A 23,019-nucleotide genomic window follows, 5' to 3' on the forward strand; every position below is an offset into this window, starting at 1 on the left:
ATCAGAGAGAGAAATAGATTCATATTAATGATCGATGCCAGGATGCAAAATCTCATTGATATAATTCTAAAGAACAAAACTGTTCTCTCCAATATTCTACACTAATACTGATTCTTCAAACAAAATCACACATTTACTGTCAAGTTATCACATCTCTGTTTGTGGTAGTTTATTGTACGCAAATTACCTGCTGTATTTGCAGCATGACAGCAGTGGCTAAATTCAGCAAAAAGACATCAGTGAGTTTTAAGAACAAACAAAGAGCAAAGAACAATACAGCACAGGGAACAGGCCCTTCGGCCTTCCACGCCTGCGCCACTCAAACTTTAGGAAGATATGAGGTCGGGTAAAGTGTTCTATAAATGCATGTTCCTCCAAAATGAACGTTGTAATTCTTTGGAAGCGTTGAGATTAATGTGAACATGGTCAAGCTTCTCCCTGATCACAACAACATAACATCATAGAATCCCTGCAGTTCAAAAGGAGGCCATTCGGTCTAACAACTCTGCAGTGGCTCTCCAGCAGAGCATCCTACCTGGGTCCAGCCTTCACCCTATCCCGACAGCGAAGCATAATCACAGGCTAATCCCCCGAACCTCAACATCGTCGAACACTAATAAGAAATTTAGCGTAGGCAAACCACCTTGGACCTAGGAAGGATGATTTGCTGGATAGCTGGTGCAGACTTGATGAACCGAATGGCCTCCTTCTGCACTGTAGGGATTCTATGATTCTACGTTGCACATCATTGGACGATAAGGGGCAATTTATCATAGCCAATCCACCTAACCTGCACATCCTGGGACTGTGGAAGGAAACTGGGGCACGAGGAGCAAACACACATGGACATGGGTAGAATGTGAAAACCACTCACATTCACCCAGGGTTGGAAGCGAACCCGTTCCCTGTGAAGCAGCAAAACTAATTGTATCTCTTAGTGATAACCACATTGGATTTTTTATTCTTCTGTCGTGTGAATGTGATCACCATTTGTGACAGGAATATTGAGACATCAGATTTTTTTAAAATTAACTTGTCTAGGTAAAACAGACTAAACCCTCAATCAAATTAACATTCAGTGGAATGTCAGCCTGTTCACAGATGTTTTCTTAATTGTGACTTCAGAACTTTGAGAACTAATTCTGAAATGGAATGCATCATTTTCTTTTAATTAATACAACTGGTGTTATGAATGTTCAACAGTTTCTATTCATTTTGAACCAACTGTTAAAATTCTTTAAATAAATCGCTATTTTGAGTTGAAACTGATCAACAAGTGACGGTTTATCTGGTTTTGCTGTCATGAACATTTCATTGTAAACAGTGAGGTATTTTTGTAAATAAATACAAAAATAGAAATTCCAAAATAGATTGTTGACAGACAAAAACACAAGAAATGTTTCCCCACCAACACAGCACAGAAATAGAGACAACCATGCAAAACAATCAACGGATTCCAGTAATGATTGTTTTTCACCATTATTTATTCATCAGTTATGTGAGGAAAAATATCATGATGAAATCTATGTTCGAAATTAGGAAATAATCCCTCTGACCCCGAAATAAAATGACACAGAAAACACAGAACATCTCCTGTGTTTCATCTCTTTCTCTGTCTTTCTCTTGTCTGGTTCTGTGTCTTGTCTCTCCACGATGGTTCATCATCTTCACTCCACAGATAAAGTCAATATCTGTCCAATGTATTCTCTCAGCCAGAGTTACAGGCTTCTAAAACATGTAACTAAATTAATTTGAATCTGTGAGTTAAACGTACTCTAAAAGATCTCTTGAACACTCCATGATCTTGAAATGCTTGCTACATTTTCTTTTGAATCTAACCTCAAGTGTAGCTAATGGTAAAAATTCGATCTGGCAGCACCAAGGGACCTTTCCCTAGATTTAGCCGGTGTGATCCCTGTCCTTGGAGTGTTTGACTGGACAGTGTGGAGGAACATTTACTCTGCATCTCAACTCACTGTAGCTGCCTCTTCAAAGTTTGATATGACTTTGTCAATATCAAAATTTAATCCGTATCTAATCTCTGTTGTACCTGACCTGGATGTGGTTTATTGAAGTGTGTAGCCGATTTTTCCCCTGTACCTAGCATTTGCCTCCCGAATCTCTAAAGGAAACATACAGGAGAGGTTTTACGTCGAAGAGAGTCAATTCTCTTTCTGCCTTCATTTTGTTTGAGCTGACTTTGTACAAGGAGGTTCACTCTGTTTCTATACGCGATACTGTTCCGGAAATGTTTGATTTGAATAGTGTAGAGGGAGATTCACTTTGTACTGATTCATGCTATTCCTGACTTGGGAGTATTTAATTTGGCAATGCAGAGGGAATTTTGCATTCTGCAGCTAAGCCCATGTTCCTCCTGTCCTTCCAATTTAGAATGATGCAGTCGCCATCTCTGAAAATTTCATGCGGATTAAATTTGTCTTTTTATATTACAGCAAATTTACCCTGTGTCAACTTATATTATGAGGCCATGTATTTCTTTATTTTTCACTAGAGCCGAAATCATTTTATATTGCATGTCGAATTTTATATTGCCTGTCTCTACTCATATCAGACTGAATCTTTTATCTGTTTGTACTAAGTTAGACGTTTTCCCTGTTTATGTTGTCCGTAATTTTGCTCTTTATATAAAGCGAGATGTTGTCTCTGTTTATATTAATTTAGATATTTCACGGTTTTTATCAAACCAGATTCAGTCTTGTTTCTGAAATTGACCGTGTCCATGTATATACTGCATCAGACATGGTCTCAGTTTTTATTGCACTGGTCAAGGCCAGTATTGATAAAACTGGCTGGAAGAACACAATTCTCTGCATCCTTCTGCAACTGCAAACTCTATGAGATTTTGTGATTTGGAAAAGAAGAAGCGATTTCTGAATTCTAATTCTGCTGACTGCATTCAAAATGGATACCAATTCCTGTGTAGAATGCACTGTCTACAGAGAACAAAAATCAAAGACAATTACAGCACAAGAAAAGGCCCTTCGGCCCTCCAAGACTGCACCAACCAAATACTGTCGACCTAATACTGCCCGTTTCTGGATGCTGCCTGATAGCAATAATTTTATCCCGACATATTATCTCTTCTTCTCGAAGAACGGTGTACTAACACAGGCATAATTCAAATAGAGGTTTACTTAAGTGCAGGAATAACACTGACACATTCTACTGAAATATATACAGGGTCAGTATCGAACATTACATATCCAGAGAGAATGTCTAGTGCAACGTAAACTGAGTTCTGATCTAGCAGAGTATTAACAGAGCCAGACTGTATTTTAATATAAACAGGGGCCTGATCCAACAAAGTAGAAATGAGTTAGCGCCGAGTGCCATGTGGGGTGGTCAAATGCCAGATTCCAATGACACCCACATCCCATGAAAGAAACATTTTTAAAAAATGGCATTGTCAATGAAAAGAAAACTGAAACAGTGTATTCTGCAGTTTTACTGATATAGGAGCTTGTGTGACATGAACTGAGACATTGCCGACTTATTAATGATACTGGACCGAGATTTATATGAGCTGAGATGGTAATAATGACTGGTACAGGATTAAGACATGTTTAATCTGAAACAGAATCCAGAGTGTTAGTGATAACTACTGATACAGAACCCTGACTGATATAAACTAAGACAGAGCCTACTTTATTCGTAATAATTGTTGATACAGAACCGAGACTGGTACACACTGAGATTTGTACAATGCAACATACAGAAGGTATTGCACAGTGCAATAAAACTGAGATATGGCGTAGTCTTAAATAATCAAACACATTGATGGTGCAGCGTTAACTTAGACATGACTTAGACGTGACTAATGAACTATTAGCATAGTAACTGTGGCAGAACCATGTATAACGGATGAAGACTGTATTTCCAGTTTAGTATACAGTGGCAAATGTTGTGAGGCAGTAAGAATTAAGATACAGCCTCTTATCAGATTAGAAGAGGCATGGCTAAGTGTGATCATAACTTAGAAATTATAATATTAACAGGGCCGCTACATCATATATGAGAACCGAAATTGAGCCGAGTGCAAGAAAAGAAAATCTAGATAAGAGCTCCTGGAATGTGATCCAAGCAGACCTTAGTGTAGCACAGACAGAGTCAGAGGCGAGTTGAGTATAGGCAGAAATATAAGACGTTTAAAATTAGAAAAACACACATAGAAAATTACAGCTCAGAATCAGGCCTTTTGGCCCTTCTTGTCTGTGCGGAACCATTTTTTTGCCTAGTCCCACTGACCTGCACTTGGACCATATCCCTCCACACCCCTCTCATCCATGAACCCGTCCAAGTTTTTCTCAAATGTTAAATGTGACCCTGCATTTACCACTTTATCCGGCAGCTCATTCCACACTCCCACCACTCTGTGCGTGAAGAAACCCCGCCCCCACCCCCAGTATTCCCTTTAAACTTTTCTCCTTTCACCCTTCACCCATGCCCTCTGTTTTTTTTTCTCACCTAGCCTCCTTATTTCATGAGATTTTGCCGTCACTGGTGAAGTCAACTTTTGTTGTTATATCCTAATTTCCTTTAAGAACGTGCTGACAGGCTTTGGAAAGCTGGTGAGTGGGGTATTCTTCGACACAGCTACTTTTTCCAGAATGGCATTCAGATTTTTGAGTGGCACAAGTCGGGCAAGTAGAGAATATTCAATCGTTTATGTTGGAACAGAGGCCTGTTCATGTGCGGTATTGCCCTTTGTTCTTTGTTCATACTCCTCACTTTTGCCTTGTAGATGACGGATAGAGTTTGGGAATGCAGGAAATCAGCTGTTCACAACAGAACTCCTGGCATCTGACCTGCTCTTGCAGCCACATGATTTAAATGCCTGTTCCAGTTCAGATTTTCATGAATTCTAATGCCCAGGACGTTGATTGTGAGGGATTCTGCGATAATAATGCTAATTAATGTCAAGGGGAAATCGTTGGAATCTCCCTTATTGGAGATGGTCATTGCCTAACACTTGTGTGGCATTAATGTTACTTGTCATTCATTAGCCCAAGACTGAATGTTTTCTCAGAAGTGGCCTAGAGAAGGAGTCAGTCCAAGGGAATTTGGGACAGGCAAAACTGCTGGTCTTTCTACCAACTCAAACATTCCAAGGAAAAATAAGGGAAATAAAACGCAAACATACATGTTCATGCATCATCTGTCTGAGACATCTCTCAGTTTGCCTGTAATTCTTTATATCCATCCATCTATCACAATATCCTGATGCCTTGGGGGAAAAAAAACATCTTTGTTGCTAACGGGGTGCCAAAGAAGTTGGGTGACTTTCCTTTCCTTCGAGTTGTGAACCATCATCTAGATTCACAACTTTTAAAAATTAAAGTGCCTCCAATACTGTTGCTGGGTAGATTTGTATGTAAATAGTCCGCATTGACAACGTGAAGGGTTTTAAGTTGGCTTGCAGCCAAGCGGTCAGTACTGAGGAAACAGATCTTTGATCTACTGCACAAACACCCCCAGATGTTTCCTGTCAATAACTTTGAGCATTTGACAGCAGCCTGGATTGCTGCCAAATACTGTGTGGGACAGATTAGCGCGAACCTGAATGGACAAAATGGGATTCAGCCATTTAAACAATAAATGTTTCATTCCCTCAAGAAAGACACATTTTAAAGCGTAATCATTCTAATCAAATATTTCCATTCAATGTCCTGTTCATTATGTATGTAAATAGCATCACAAAACAATAAAGTGGCCAAATGTTCTTTTTTGTTCATTTGTATAGTTTCCTAGTAAATTTCATTCCAATAATTAATGTTTATTAACCACTTCATGAAATGTGAGAGAGAGAGATGTTGATGGGACCAATTCCCCAGTGAAGTGAAATCGATGCAATGACATGAAATAATATTAAAACAACATCATAAAACTGACATGAACAACGGGGATTCCTGTAATATTCTGAAAGTTCTGCGCCCTATTGAAACAGCAGCGTCTCTTGTACCTGATTTGCACCGTGTTCCATTGTACAGTATAATCTGATTTCTGTTATTGAAGGGTTCCTCTCATAGCTGCCAATGAGTGGAGAAATGATTAGTTCATAACCTGATTCAATGGAAGATAAAACATTTATTCTTGTGACACTGTGCAATGTGCGATGTGTGTTCCCAATACCAGCAAATGTTAGACAGCCCGTGGCCATTAGAATGAGCTGCAATGAACTGGACACTGAAGGAGAACTTTAATGATCTCCAAGTCCGTTCCGATTCATTAACTTCTGTGTCAAAAATCAATCTAATTTTATGTTTCTCTGTCAACTCACTATTTAATTATCAGAAGGTTGGGATTCTTATTATTTTCAAAGGTCTGTCTTCGAGATTGGGGCAGTTTGAAAATATAAGGAGAAACATTGTATTGTGTGAGAGTTTCTTCTCATCTCCAAACCCAAATTGTACAGTGATAGCCATCCACACTGCAAATAGAATGACTTTGTATACATTTAGTTACAGAAATCGATGGCATTTCTTGTGATAAATTGTGCTTTATTATTATAATGTGGCATAGAAACGGAATTGTTGCAAAATTCTCTAATGTTATTTCGTCATTTTTAGATTTATTTTCTTTGTTGGGGGCGTGGTAATAAAATCACCATATTTACAATGTAATTAGTTATTTAAATAAATAAATGATGAATTGCAATATCATCACCAGAAATAATGGGGACAATACAATGAATATTTCAGACAAACAAATATCCCGACACAGATAAAATGTCCATTTTAATATTAATCTATTGTAAATCTCCGAGTCCATTCTGTTGGGGGTGTGGAGGGTGGGACGTGGATCCAGGCGCCGCCTCCAGCAGGGAATCAACAGGCAGCGCCTGGAAAGCCGCCCCCTTCTGCCGGGTATTTAAATACCGCTCACTGGGACCGGAATCCAACAGTCCGGGAGCTGGTTTGTTCACTGAGTTCCTGACACAACCATTTCCCCCAATTTACTAGAAAGATGAGGTCAGCGATTTCTCTCAGTTTGTTGCTGACTTTCTTATCCGGTGAGTAATATTTTATTGTCCAAATCTCTCACTGTCACTCTCTCCATGTTCGTCTATTCCTGGAATGTTCCAGAGTCAGCAATCATTTCACCACGATTAATCCTCGGGGTTTTTGATCTATTTTTACAGGTGTCCAGTCGGAGATTGTGTTGACTCAGCCAGAGGCAGAGACCGGGCGTCCTGGAGGCTCTCTGAAACTAACCTGTAAAACCAGCGGCCTCAATCTTGGCAGCGCTTACATGAACTGGATCCGACAGGTTCCCGGACAGGGGCTGGAGTGGCTGCTGTGGTACTATAGCTCATCCAGCAACAACTACGCCTCATCAATTAAGAATCGATTTACTGCGTCCAAAGACACTTCAAACAACATCTTCACTTTGGAGATGACGAGCCTGAAGACCGAAGACACCGCCATCTATTACTGTGCAAGATACCACAGCGACAGGGACCAGGGCTGCACCCGAACAAGAACAGCCCGAGAGGGAATTCAGCAACTTCCATCATAACCTGAAGGTCAATACCTGTTTTAAATATGATATTAACAACAGTGGTCAGAACCAAACCATTTTTTTAAAGTAACAAAGAAAGCATTTAACAGTACAATTTAACAAACTTACCGATATTAAGTGAGCTTTTCACAGACTTTCTATTTATTGTAGTTTCAGCAAGTACAACACTGGATATATTACCCGTTTTAACATTTCTGATAGATTGTGTTATATAAACATTTGCCTAAATTTTAAATTAGAAGAAAACTAATGGTCCATTTGAAGTGAATATTGAGCGGCAGTACTGAACAAAGTGAGTGCAGTTTTTGTCCGGGCCTGTGTCACTGTGATACAACAGTGGGTTCACAATGCTTAGCAAAGCGACATCCTCATACAAAAACCTCAGAGAAGGACTTTGCTTAAATTTGTGATCAATGCCACTACCGAACGCCAGACTAAATGAGGGTTCAACAAAATAATAAGTAGAAGGAGCATTTTTTAAGATATAAAATGCTCCAATTTTATTGTTATTGATTTACATGCTGAATGTGCACAGTGAGTGTAAAAGATTCTAACCCCCTTTATCAATACAATGACAAAAAAAAACAATGAAATATCTCACTGACCTATTCTTAACGAGATGGACACAGGCTTTTGAAATAGCAATGACATTAATTATCTGTATATTTTACAGTTAACAGTCTGCCTCAGTATTTGTCATGCTGTGTCTCACTGTGATACCTGAATGGCACAGCAGTTACTGTCAATACAAAAATCCCTCAGCGCTGATTGATTGAAGCTGGATTAGTGTCACTTTTAACTTCCAACTTTAATTACAGTCCAATATTATTTATGTCCAGCACTGACCTCATGACAGAAATGAAAATGAAATATCTTGATAATGACTCAATTAGCAGTTGGTGTTTTCAACAACATGTTCATGTGCTATTCTGTGAAATATAAAGCCTTAGGGTAATTTGTGAATGGCAAATGATATCCAGAAATACAATTATAATTTAATGAACATTAATTGACTTTGCTTTTCCTCTGGTTTGTGGATATTTAAAAGAATGATGGTTTTGTGTCTATTTTTTGCAGTGAATGTTGTGGTATGACACAGCCCAGGGAATGTGACACTGTGACTACTACGACTACTGGGGACAAGGGACCATGGTGACGGTGACTACAGGTAAGAACCATCCACTTATTGAGTAACTGGTTTATGCCTGCCTTTGCTTGTTACATTTGTCTACACTAATAATCCATTTGGTAACATAAATGTGAGTTCGGTGGATTTTGGATTGTGAATTTTTACAATGTTTCCTGTGATTCTGCTGCAAAGGGGTTTTAGAATTCCGCTGTTCCTTGGCAATAGGTGCTGCTGAGGGATTCAATTCCAAGTTGTTGTGATTTTGTGTTTACCTGTTGACGCTACTGTGTGGTTGTTACTTTAAAAGCCGAATGTCTGTTAAACAGTTCAGCGTTTCTGCAGTGTTTAATCTCGGCGACATCTAGTGGCTGCGTGTTGTATTATCTACTACACAAGTATTTGAAATGTAACCCAATATTTTAAAAAAGTTCTAAAATGTCTATATTTATCCAGTGAAAATGTTCCACTCACTCACAGTGCTGGTGCTGCTGTGCAATGTTTTCTGGTTATTGTAAACATTAATTATTTTGGTGATGGGCGAATTGGCTGGAATTTATATTAAGCTTTTTCTGTAAATGTTACATTTGATTCTGTTGTAAGTGTTTGTAGAATTGTGCTGCTTCTGCCCGAAGCGGGGTTCAGTCTCTCAGTGTGTTTTTTTTTCTGATGAGGAGATTATGTATCTGGGTGACTTTAAATACGTAAAATTTGTGAATTAATTAGGTGTTTCTGCATTTTTTGAACTTAGTGACACTGAGCTGTTACACGTTTTGTGATTGAATACCAGCATTCTGCGGGTTCGCAACTGCTTAACGCATGATGCAAGCAGAAACCAGGCAGGCTTTGTTGTATTTGTATGTTTAAAATCTTAGGTGATAACAGTTTACACCATTCGTTTAGAACATAGTTTCTTACTGCATTCACAATTTGGAATACCTACAATGTTTAATCTCGGTGGCATTTGATGGCTGGAACTTATATCATCCAAATGTTTAAATATGCTTGAAATGCGACCCAATATAAATAAAATGTGATAAAGTTGTTATACTAATTTGTTGGACATATTCCACGCCCTCGCAATGCTGTTAGTAATATCCCAGATTTCTGTTTAGTTTAATAATTGGTTAAAAGCTGGTTTGCTAGATTCGATATTGAGATTTTTTTTTGCAATGTGACATTTGATTCCGTTGAATGGACAATTGAGCTGTTTTTTCTGTGAAACGGATTCATTCCCTCACTGATGTGTTTTGTTGTGTTACTGCTGAGGAGATTCTGTGGTGTAGTCATTGTGAATGTTTAAAATTTGTGAAATAGTTTGGATTTGCGGCATTTTTTCTGTGTTGCTTAAATAGTGTTTTAACGGTGCCGTTGAGACTTAGACGTTTTCTGGTTGACCGCAAACAATCTTTGAGTTTGAAAATCCTTGCAGGGAGAAAACAAGCAGGTTTGGGGACAAGAAAAAACTAAAAGATATCACAACATTTTTATAAATTTTAGCTAACACACAAATTCAAGTAAGTCATGACTTACAACGCTCAGTCGGACACTAAGTCTTTGCTGCAATCATAAAATTCTCATGAACAAGTTTTATAGTAAAAAAAAATCAAACAATTATTAATCAGTAATATAACTCCAGATTCACCTCAGATTATTTTATATGAATAATTTGGCAACAATCCCCTTTAATAGTTCCGTTGTGCTTTTTCACACAATTAACATGACAAGAACATTTTCCAGACTGGAAATATTTTGTGACAATTCCGGAAGCTATTTCAATGATGACCTGCTGTTTTCACGGCCGCGCTCAGTTGAACAAGATACTTTGCATTAACCGGTATATCCCAGACTAAGTTCGCATTCACTGGACTTCGAGTTTTGCAGAAGAAGACGTTGCTTTTTGACAATTTTTGTATTGGAGTATTACATTTTTTTATGCAGTTGCAACTAAATTATTCCTTCCAAGTTTTTTTTTTCAATTAGATATCGAGATAATTAATTACTAATCTCATCTCAAAATTTGTGGAATGGTTTGGCGTTTCTCAATTCTTTTTGCATTGTTTCAACTCAGTGATACTGAGCAGCTCTGGCTAAATGAAAATAAAACTACGTTTGAATATTTTGGTAGGGATAAAGCAAAAAAAGCTTTCGGAAAAAGAATATATATGTTAGGGCATGTTATTCATGTTAACTGATGCTGACATGTTAAAATAAATCATGAATTACAATTCACTGTTTCTCTGTTAGGGACATTACACTACCCTGAATCTGTTATATTTGATGTGCTCATTTTCAGAAAAAAATATACATTTTTGCCCAGTTTTTGAGATTTGAGACAGACAGGGAGATTTTAAAAAGGCAACGGCAGTTTTAAAATGAACTTCTGGTTAATTTTTTTATTGTTTATTTTTGTTGTCGAATTTGACCTTTGATCAATTAGAATAAAACAGTTTGTACAAATTTAACAGAGTGAACAGAGTTTTCTAACAGATGGAATTCACTAAAACTCAAGCAACATTGTTCACGTGATTGTGTTTGAGTTGTAGTAAATTATCAACGGGAACTGGCTAGAGATTGACAAATAAATGCTTGAAATTCAAAAAGATTAATTTATATAAAAATGTTATGATATCATAAAGATTATAAAAATAATATTAGCATTGCGGTTAATAATGACACCATGCCCCCAATTACTGCTGAACACAGGATAGAATTATGGGAAGAATAAATGATAGAATAGAAGAATTGACTCTATCTGAACTTTGTGTTTAATTCTTATTAAATATTATAATGAAGAAAAACTTATATTCTGCATCATGTTATAGTGTTACAGAGGATTTGAATCAATTGTCCTCTTTGTGTTTGCACGGTTTAATTCAGATTTTCTTTAATTAAACAATGTGTTCAGTAATTCAGTTATGTGGATGATCTAAATTACCATATGTAGGAAGCAGTATTATTGATTTCAAACTGCCAGGCCATTACAGTCTATCCAAACTCAGAGGTATGCATTTTGTAGGTCATAATAAATTAATTGTAGTGAAACTAAAGTATGACAATGTGATTAAATTGAAGTAAATGAATGGCAGATGTCTAAAAGTTTCCATTCAGTAATTTTAATTATTGTTTAACATTGTCTAAGATTGAATTGTAACTTAATTATTTAACAATGTTGGAGGGAGAAGCACGTTTGGCATGATTGCAAACCCATTTTATTACTGAGTTCAAGACAGCTGACAGGAGAACTACCTGCCAATTAACAAGAACTTAAAATATAATATAGGTGCTGATTATTTAAAAATAAAATAAAAACTTGCGTGCAAAATACAATCCGTTTTAGAGAACATTTAATTGTATCGAAAATGAATTCAGAAACAAAACCTTTATTTCATCAGCTACGATCAGCTCGATAAAATGTGTTTCCTTGATTTTTTTTTTGTTGGCAATGATTTTCAAAGCAAATGTTTATTGGTTTGCTGACTTCTTACCGTGTCACTCTATCTCTCTTACGGACATTGTTACTGTGTCACTGTATCTCTGCTGGGGACATTGAACAATTACTGTGTCACTGCATCTCTGTTAGGGACATTGGACTGTCCTGAATCTCTTATTTTTGATTGTTCATTTTCAGCGAAATGACATTTTTTACATTGTTTTCTGGGAGTGAGATAGTTACATAATTAAAAGTCGAGAGGAGTTCTGAAATGAATAAAATAGGTTATTAATGTCCTATTGTGATTTGAACATTGATCAATTCGTCTGAATGAAATTGATAGATTGAAAAAAAAATCTATCTGCTGGGCACTCAACTGTTTCACCGTTTGTGGCAGTTTGACTTGATGTTTGACTCGGCATCTCAGAAATGAGATCCCTAAAGCATATTGTGGCCATCAGAGAGAGGAGAAAGTTCAGGCTGTAGAGGTAGAATTGGATGATTTTTAAGCAGTGATGTACCGACTTTGGGAATGTTCGATGAACAAATGCAAAATGAGATTTACTTTATCGTGCTCCGTAATACAGCAGTCCCTGACCTATTCAGTATGAAACTTCACGGGGCAAATTCATTTAAATCTTATGTTTAATCTTTTAAAGACATTTTAGAGTTATTTGCTCAGCTAGAATTTTTAATCTTCCCTAAATGTTCCTTCACAAAGTGTTGATATGAAGCATCCTTGAACAACTGCAGTGCATGTGCTGCAGGCATCCGCCCTGCTGTTAGGCAGAAAGTTCCAGGATTTCGACCCAGCGACTATGAATGAACCGAGATATTGTTTCAAGTCAGGTTGGCGTGTGTTTTGAAGCGGAGCTTGCAGGTTATAATGCTCATACCTGGCTGCTGCCCTTGTCCTGTTAGGATGTAAAGGCAGCGGGTTTGGACAGTGTATTCTACGGAGCCTTGGTGAGTTGCTGCAGTGCATTTTGTATGTAATACACACTGCTGACACTGCTTGTTAGTGATGGAGAGAGTGAATAGGGTAAATGAGGGGGCGGATACACTTTACCTCATATAGACACTCTCCTTTTCACATAAACACACACTCAATCACACACAGAATCTCACACAGACTCTCCACACACACTCTCCCCGCCTTTCCACACACACACACTTTCAAGAAGAGACACACCGTCAAACACAAATAATAACTCTTCAAACACACATTTTTTCTCTCTCACACAACATCATCTCACACACCCTTTCTCTCACGCACACTCTCCCCTCTTGCACTCACAGTCCACTGTCTCACAGACGTGCAAATGCAATCTATCACACACAGGCACTGTAACACACACATTCTCTCTCTCTGACTCTGTCTGTCTGTCTGTCTGCCTCTCTCTCTCTCTCTCTCTCACACACACACACATACACACACCCTCTTACACATTTCCATCTCACATACGTCAGAGTGACTGTCCTTGATATCATAGAATAGAATCCTAGGATCCTACGCTGCAGAAAGAGGCCATTCAGCCCATCGAGTCTGCATCAACACCAATCCCGCCAAAGCCCTAGCCCCATAACCACATGCATTCACTAGACCCCCCTGACACTAAGAGGCAATTTAGCATGGCCAATCCACCGAACCCGCACATCTTTGGACTGTGGCAGGAAACAGGAGCACCCGAAGGAAACCCAAGCAGACACGGTTTGAACGTGCAAACTCCACACAGACAGTGACCCAAATCGGGATTCGAACTGTGAGGCAACAACGGTAATCACTGTGCCACCGTGTCATCACACCTCTCCCTCAACACCAACCGCCCCACCCCCCCCCCGCCCCACCCCCACCACCACCCTCCCCCGGTAACATTTGATTGAGGGTGGGATCGAAGAGCCCGAGTAATACTCAAATGAATAAGAATCGGCGGGAAATTCTTCTCTGCAGTCATTCTTCGCACAAAGCAGGATGGGAATGGTTGTTGGAGGTCAAACATCTGAGTTCATCTAAGTTGAGATATCACTGCAGGAGTTCGGCAGGGGACTGTTCTGGGACCAACAATCTTCTATTGCTTCATCAATGACACATTCCATCCAACATGAGGTCAGAAGTAGGGATTTCCATGTGTTACACCGGACACAAAGACACAATCAATAAGAAGGGATCTGGCTGAGACTAAGTCCGCCTGGCTCCCCAATACTGGTGTAAACTTGGTGTTTGATTCCTGTGTGACCCTAGTTTTGCTGGAAGCTTCCCTTCCAGCTCCCTCAGTCTGTCTATTTGTTCACTGATCCGTGTTTCTGAAAGAAAGGCCCCGACATTAAAGCAGCTGCCCGGTGATCTACACTGATTCACTCACGCACTCACCCTCACTCACTCTTCCTCACTCACTCTCCCTCACTCACTCTTCCTCTCTCTCCCTCACTCACTCTCTCTCCCTCACTCACTCTCTCTCCCTCACTCACTCTCCCTCACCCTCTCACTCACTCACAGTCACTCACACATTCACTCACTCACTCTCATCTATCCTCACTCACTCACCCACACTCATTCACACAACCTCATTCAACCTCATTCGTTCAAGCTCAATCACACACCATGACTCACTCATCCTCACACCCTCACTTACTCACATTCGCTCACTTACCCCCATTCACTCACTCTCACACCCCCACTCACTCCCCCACATTCACTCATTTACACTCACTCACCCTCACACACCCTCAATCACTCACCCTCATTCAGTCACTGCCTCTCAGCCACCCACACTCACATGCCATCACTCTTTCAACCTCGCTCACTAAACCTCACTCATACAGAGCTTCAGTCACTCACCAACATTCATTCACTCATCCCACTAATCCACACTCATTCACCCAGTCTCACTCCGCTATTCACTCACTCTGACTCACTCACCCCACTTACCCACCCTCAATCATCCAAACTCACTCACTCACCGCACTTACCCACGCTCACTTATCCAGTCTCACTCACTCTCACTTACTCTCACTCTCCCACCTACCCACCCTCAGTCACCAAGATTCACCACCACAGACTCAAGCTCAATGACCGCTCTCTCTCTCTCTCTCTCCCTCTCACTTACGCCACCTCACCCATTCAAACTCACTCACTCATGCATCTACATTCACTCACACACCCTCACATAATCGCTATCACTCAACTTCACGCCCCCTAACTCACAGATCCTCAATCACTCATCCTCACTCAAACACCTTCACTCACTCACCCACCCATCCGCATTCATTCTCGATCACACACTTTCACACACCACCCTCAATAACACACCCTGACTCTCTCTCACTCACTCTCCCCCTCAATTACTCAGTCACATTCACTCCCTCACCCTCGTTCACTCACGCTCACTCACCCACCTCCATTAACCTTCACACATCCTCACTCACTAACACTCATTCATTCATTCTCGCTCACCGACACTCACTCACCCAGCTTCACTCACACATTCAGCCTGCTTCACTCACCCACCCTCTCTCACACACCCTCATGTACTCACGGCCTCTCATCCTCACCCACACTTGCTCACCCTCAATCACTCATCCTCACTCAAAGAACCTCACTCACTCACCCTCACTTAATCACCTTCCGCACTCACACACCATCACTCATCCACTCTGACTCATTCAATCACCCTCCCTCACGCACTCAGATTCTCACACTCACTGAATCTGTGTGGGGAAGGTCTGCAACGAAACAGAAGAAAGATCTCAAGCGGCAGTTTGGTGTTCAAATGTGGGAGCTGCCCTGGGAGTGCAGAGAGCTGGAGGGAATCGCTGGGGACTGGGGGCCAAGGACAATGGCAAAGAGTCAGAGGGGAACAGGAGACGTAGGAAAGGGCAGAGAGCCGGGAGGATGGAGAGCAGAGAGCAGGGGGAAAGGACACACTGCCGGGGAACAGGGCAGAGAGCCGGGAGAAAGGGCACAAAGCAGGGGAACAGGTCAGAAAAACGGGGGAAAGGACAGAGAGACAGGAGAAAGGGCAGGGAACAAGGGGTAAGGGCAGAAAGGCTAGTGAAAGGGGAGAGAGCCAGGAGGAAGGGCAGAGAGCCGTGCGAAAGGGCAGAGAGAACAGGGAAAGGGGAGAGAGCCAGCAGTGTGAGCAGGGAGGCAGGAGAAAGGGCAGAGAGCTGAGGGAAAGGACAGAGAAAACAGGGAAAGGGGAGAGAGCCAGCAGTGAGAGCAGGGAGGCAGAAGAAAGGGCAGAGAGCTGAGGGAAGGGGCAGAGAAAACAGGGAAAGAGGAGAGAGCCAGCAGTGAGAGCAGGGATGTAGGAGAAAGGGCAGAGAGCTGAGGGAAAGGACAGGGAGCCGTGAGAAAAAGCCAGAGAACCCAGGGGAAAGGGCAAGAGAGTCTGGGGGAAAGGGCAGAGAGCTGGCGGAAAGCTGAAAGAGGGTAAGGAGCAGGGACAGAGGGCAGAGAACTGGGGGAAAGCAAAGGGGGCGGGTGAGGGAAATGGCCGAGAGCTGGAGAAGAGGGCATACAGTTGGTGCGAAGTATAGAAAGCCGGGTGGAAATACAGAGAGTGGGATGAAAGGGGAAAAAGAGCCACCACGAAAGACAGAGGGCCAGGGGAAAGGGCAAAGAACTGGGGGAAATGGGCAGAGAGCGGGTGATGGACGGGCGGAATGAGGAAGTTGAGGATAGAGCTAGCACCTCAATCAGCTCATCTGTAATCTCAGTGAAAGATGGAGGAGACTTCAGCTCCCGAATGGGAAACTCTCACTATTAATGTATGATTCTTCAATGAGTCAATGTTACATTTATTTGAATTTATCACATTTAGAGTTTCCTGATCATTCAGTAAGTATTCATTCCGGAGGTATTTTTGAAGCAAAGTCACTAATCTCCGTTTTGTGGAGTGAGAGGCAGTGAGTTGGAGAGAGGAAGGGACACCAATCAGTTTGAACCCAGGCAATTTCCAAAACTAGTGTGGAGATGCCGGAGTGAGGTTGTTGTGGGCACAGTAAGGATCTCACTGCACCAGGTTAAAGTCCAACAGGTTTATTTGCAATCACAAGCTGTTGGAACTCCCTCATCAGGTGAGTGGATGATTTGAATGAAGAGACAACTTCTTCATCACAAAGTGTTGGTGTTTGAGAAATAAAGAGTTGCTGCAACAATTGAGACAATCTTTGCTCTTCTTTGTTAATCCAATGAGTGATATGCCATTTTGACACTCTATGAATGTATTTTTCTTCTTAATTTGCTAGAGGTGGAGACAAGGATGTGAGTTTCTTCAGAGATGACTTTTCCCAATTGATAGAAATAACATAATCTGAAAGGTAGATATAGGATTAAATCTGGAAATATTAGGATAAGTTCATAATTCTAATCAATGTTCGGGATAGAAGCACAAAAATAGAAGCAGGAGTGGTCATTTAGACCTCTGAGCCTACTCCGCCATTCACTTTGGTCAGATCTCATCAATTTCCTGATCATATCTATTGCCGATATCCCTCTTCAATATCCTGATCATACCTAGAACCCATATAACACCAAGAGCTATATCTAATATAGAAACATATTTGTAACAACATGTTTGATGACTTAATAAACGCAAATGAGAGTCTAACTTGTTCAATCGGCTATTCTTTCCCAGCGACACCGTCTCCGCCCACTCTCTACGGCCTGGTCTCCTCCTGTCAGCAACACAACTCCGACGGCTCCGTCACCTACGGCTGTTTGGCGATGGATTACCTTCCAGATGTCGCCAAACTGACCTGGAAGAAACATGGGCAGGAGATCACCAGTGGGTTTAAAACTTACCCGTCAGTGAGAAACACGAAGGGGACCTACACACTGAGCAGCCAGTTAACCATCACTGACTCAGCGGGAGAATGCCCCAGAATTGACTGTGAGGTTCAACACCGTGACTCAGTCAAGAGCGTTGAAATGCCATGTAAGTGTTGTGAAACCTGGGTAAGAGAGGGGCGCTGTGAATGAACTGTATAAGGCCTTAGTCATAACTGATTTGTAGCAATTTGAAAAATGTAAATTGTGCAAAATCCAGGTAAATATCTACTGACTGATAAGTTACTCAGAACGAGAGAACCATCGAAATGTTACGGTGCAGAAGGAGACCATTTAGACCATCATGTCTGTGCTGTCCAAAAGTGACAACAAAGAAACTAGCCATTCATTTTAAGCCCACTTTCTAGTCCTTGCTTCGGAGCCTTGTTGGTTAAAGCACTTGAGATACAGATACGGACACATTTTAAATGATCATGGCCCCTGGTTATTGAGCCCTCCACCTGGGGAATGAATTATTTCTACCTACGTCCCCTATAATTTTGTGAACCACAATTACGTCACACCTCAGTCTCCTTATTTTCTAAGGAGAACAACTCCTGCCTATTCAATCTCGCCTCATGGCTGCAATGTTCAGGCCCTGGCAACATTTTTGAAAACCTCATCTCTCTCCAGAGTCATTACATCATTCCTGCAACGTGGTGGCCAGGACTATGGAGCAAACTCGAAACGTGGCCTAACTAGTGTGTTACACAGCCCCATCATTACATCACTGATTATGTTTTCAATACCTCACACATTGGAGGAATTAATCCGAAATGCTTTCTTGATCAGCTTGTCCAGTTGCCCTACCATCTAAAAAAAAGTGGACATTCAGTACAAGGTCTTGCATTTCCTCAATCTCTATCAACCTTCTGTTTTATTGACTATTCCCTTGCTCTGTTTGCCCTCCGCAAATGCATTGCGTGACACTTTTGACGGTTGAATTCTATTTGCCATTTCCCTGCCAGTTCAACAAAACCATGGACACAATTCTTAAATCGGCAGCTCTGGTGCTAAAATAAAAGAACTAATTTTAATTGTTGTCAATTGAATTTTCAAGTGGTGTCTAAACATGTGTTTGTTGAAGGTGAAATCCCCCCAACCGTAATCCTCACCGTGAGTTCCAGTGAAGAAATCACAAGCAGCAAATTTGCAACCATCGTCTGTTCAATCATCGATTTCCAGCCAGGGTCACTGACGGTGAAGTGGCTGAAGAATGGGGAACCCGTGCATTCAGGAATTGTCACCTCTCCCGCCTGTCAAGTGAACGGGAACTTCTCGGCCAGCAGCCGGCTGACAGTCTCCGCTGGGGAATGGTTCAGCAAAGCGGTCTATACCTGCCAGGTCACTCACCAAGGAAACACTCAGAGTCTGAACATCAGCGCATCTCAGGGTAAGAGAATCAAACAGAGGGCAACATACATAATTCCGATGTTAACCGGAATTAGAGATCTATTAATGTTGGTACAACGCATAGAATATCTTCTAAGTTATTTTCATGTAATTTGCTGCATTAGGACAAGGCCTCCTTCAGAATTTCATCACAAAAGCAATTGTTTGTTATCCCTTCATGAGAGGCGCATTTATTTCCCAAACCCAGGGGCACTTCAATGTCAACCACGTTGCTGTGAATCTGGAGTCACATGCATACCAGGCCAGACAAAGACAGCGGATTTACTTGTTAAAGAGGATTTGTGAACTAGAAGAGGTTTTACAACAATGGCTTCATGACAATCATTTCAACTTTTAATTATACATTTTTATAGAATTCAGATTTAATATTTGCAATGATGGGATTCGATTCTGTGTCCCCAGAACCTTATAGTAGGTTACAAGCCCATTGACAACACCATACGCCACTGCCTCCCCTGAAAGAGTGCCCCCTTCCATTTTGAAGTAATATAGTGAGAGAGATGGCCTTGATGTCAACTTTTTTTTTCCCTGAGACAGCTGGTAAGATTCAGAGAGACAGCGGGGATCGGACTATTTCACAGGTCACAGCACAGGGGTAAAATTTCAGAAAGTGCATCCACCCTATTTATAAACTAACGCCCAGTACTGGTTTCCCTGAGTTCAGGATGGTGTATTGTTTGGGAATCCTGCAATGTTGATTTATGAAAATGGTACCGCTGCTCCAATACTTTAATAAAGGGAATAAGTTCATAGAACAAGCTGGTTTTTCATCGCCCATTGATGTTGAAAGGCAGCAGTTAGAGATTGATGTATTGGAGGTGACTTCATCTCCTTCAGGCTGAAGACTGCTGTCCTGCTTCTGAAGGGGAACTAGGGTTGATTTCCATTTCTCATTCACAGGTCCTCTCCAGTGCCTTGATACCACAGTGAAGATACAGCCACCACCAATAGAACAGGTCTTACTGGAGGCGACCGCGACATTAACCTGCATCATTTCTCATGCTCCTGATGGAGTTAACGTGTCCTGGATCCGAGACAGGAAGTATTTGAAATCAGAGATTGCTGAAAAGCCCGGAGCGGATCCTGACAGTGTGATCAGCAAACTAAACATCTCGACACAAGCCTGGCTGAGTGCGGCTGTGTTTGAGTGCGTGGTGAGCCATCAGGATCTGCCGACTCCTCTAAGAACATCTATCCACAAAGAAACAGGTGAGCTGAGAGATTGAAGCAATAAATGTAGGGTCAACGACAGGGTTCTGAGCAATGTGGAGGAACAGGGAGATCTTGGGGTTCATATCCACAGATCTCTGAAAGTTGCCTCTCAAATGGATAGAACAGTGAAGGCTTACAGTGTGTCAGGGTTTATTGACAGGGAGTTTGAGTTTAAAAGCCGTGTAGTTATCTGCAAATATATCGAACCTTGGTGAGACCACATTTGGAATATTGTGTTCAGTTCTGGTCACCTCACTATAAGAAGGGTGTGGAAGGATTCGAGAGAGTGCAGAGGAGATTTACCAAGATGCTGCCTGGTTTGGAGGGTAGGTCGTATGAGGAAAGGTTGAGGGAGCTGGGTTTTTTCTCTTTAGAGTGGAGGGGGATGAGAGGCGACTTAATAGAGGTTTATAAGATGATGAGGGGGATAGATAGAGTGGACGTGCAGAGACTATTTCATCGGGTGGATGTAGCTGTTACTCGGGGGCATAACGTTGAGGTTCATGGTGGGAGATATAGGAGGGATGCCTGAGGTAGGTTATTCAATCAGAGAGTGGTTGGGTTGTGGGATACGCTGCCTGCTGTGGTAGTGGAGTCAGACACTTCAGGAACTTTCAAGCGGTTATTGGATCAGCATATGGAACCCTCCAGAATGATAGGGAGTGGAATAGCTTGATCTTGAGATTGGACAAAGCTCGGCACAACATTTGTGGGTCGAAGGGCCTCTACCGTGCTGTACTGTTCTGTGTTTCTATGCTTCTATATAAATGCATTACTGTGTCTATCTCCAGTGGAATTGTACAAGTCAATATTTAATACTCAGCGTATTAATGGTCTCCCCTGAACTGAATGACTCTGGGCCGATTGATATTTTTCTGGGGAGTTTGATGTGTTGATGAGTGAAAAGTGAACTGAAGGCGATGTTATTGGGTTTAGATCAAAAAAGAAGGGAGGAGCCTGATGTGGAGCATCAAAAATAAAAACCAGAAAAGTAGATCAGTTGAGCCGAATGGCCTGATTCTGTGCTGTAAACTTTCTGAAACTTTCCCGTCTGCCCCTCTGAGTTATTTGAGAAAACAATTGTGTTCACCTCTCCTCCAAGCTGGAAGTCAAAAATGGAAACATTTAAAATCGAAATCGAAGCACATTTTCCTGATATCTAACCAGTGGTTTCATTGTCCCCAGAATTCTCCAGTTTATTGACATTGATTGTACGTTTTCTGCAGATCCAAATCCGCGGGAACCGGTCGTCTCTGTCCTCCTGCCCTCGGCAGAAGACGTCTCCGCTCAGAGTTTCGTCTCCCTCAGCTGCTTAGTGAGAGGTTTCTCCCCCCGAGAGATCTTCGTCAAGTGGACCGTCAACGACAAGCCGGTGAATCCCGGGAACTACAGGAACACCGAGGTGGTGGCGGAGAACGGCGATAGCTCCTTCTTCATGTACAGCCTGTTATCCATTGCAGCAGAGGAATGGTCCAGCGGCGCTTCTTACTCCTGTGTGGTGGGACATGAAGCCATCCCCTTGAAGATCATCAACAGAACAGTTGACAAATCCAGCGGTAAACCCAGTTTTGTGAACATTTCTCTTGCACTGATGGACACTGTTAATTCATGTCAATGAGAATCACTCGGTTACATTAAAAACTACAATAAAAAGAATAAAATCATTTTCCTCTAACGATAAATGAAATACCCAATTGCTTTATTGATTGTTTTTTTTTCCCGTTTTACGTCCAATAGATATTTTTGGTTTGAGTCAGATATTTTCAGGCCTCAGACCCAAGTCTTGTTGAACCAATGCACCCTGCTCAGATCCACCCTTTCTTAGAGACAGAGTAGAGCACATTTATGACAATATTCTCCAAAACGTCTTCACCGACTTTCCTGCCTGAGGAAAAATCCGACAATTTCAACATTTGCGTCAAACATTCTCAATATTTAGATCTCAGTGTTCCTGCTTCTCTCATTGTCCATGCCTTTACCCTGTCATGTCAGCTTTAAGCTGCTGCATCACACCCACTGAACAGAAGTAAGGGTCACACATAAACATTGAGAAATAATCCCCCATCAGATTGAGGGAGAGTGAAATTGTTAACATCCTGGATTCCCACTCACCCAACAAAGAGAGGGGAGGATCAATAACTAACCCATATACCACAACTTCCTCAATGAAAAGAGGAGTAATGTCATTATTTAATCCACTCACCTCCACTTCCTCAGTGGTTAGAACCATCAGGGGCATTGCATCACAGGGTAGAGAGAGGGAAACTATGAGCTCACTGCCCTCCCTCTCCCTAAGTCGCGTGTTTGGAAGGGAACGGCTCTCTCATCAGGAGTCAGTTGTCATCAGTATAAATTAGCTTCCTTCTTTTTGCTCCAGATTTTGAAGTATCATTCTCATGTATCATTGAAGTGTATAATACACATAAACTAATATATGCATATATATTTATGCAACATAATTCAAAA

The 23,019-nt window shown here is 41.4% G+C and overlaps 1 gene segment (V, D, J or C); it reads left to right on the forward strand.

The window, feature by feature from the left end:
* Nucleotides 1-17,985: 17,985 nt before the first annotated feature.
* Nucleotides 17,986-23,019, forward strand: part of LOC145362510 (Ig heavy chain C region-like) — a 202,270-nt gene continuing 197,236 nt past the window's right edge. The window contains 1 exon segment of the C gene segment in view: nucleotides 17,986-18,037. Coding sequence covers nucleotides 18,031-18,037 — 7 coding nt within the window.

This window comes from Carcharhinus amblyrhynchos, unplaced genomic scaffold, assembly GCF_965287045.1.
Source record: "Carcharhinus amblyrhynchos unplaced genomic scaffold, sCarAmb.v2.hapA scaffold_38, whole genome shotgun sequence".
NCBI lineage: Eukaryota > Metazoa > Chordata > Chondrichthyes > Carcharhiniformes > Carcharhinidae > Carcharhinus > Carcharhinus amblyrhynchos.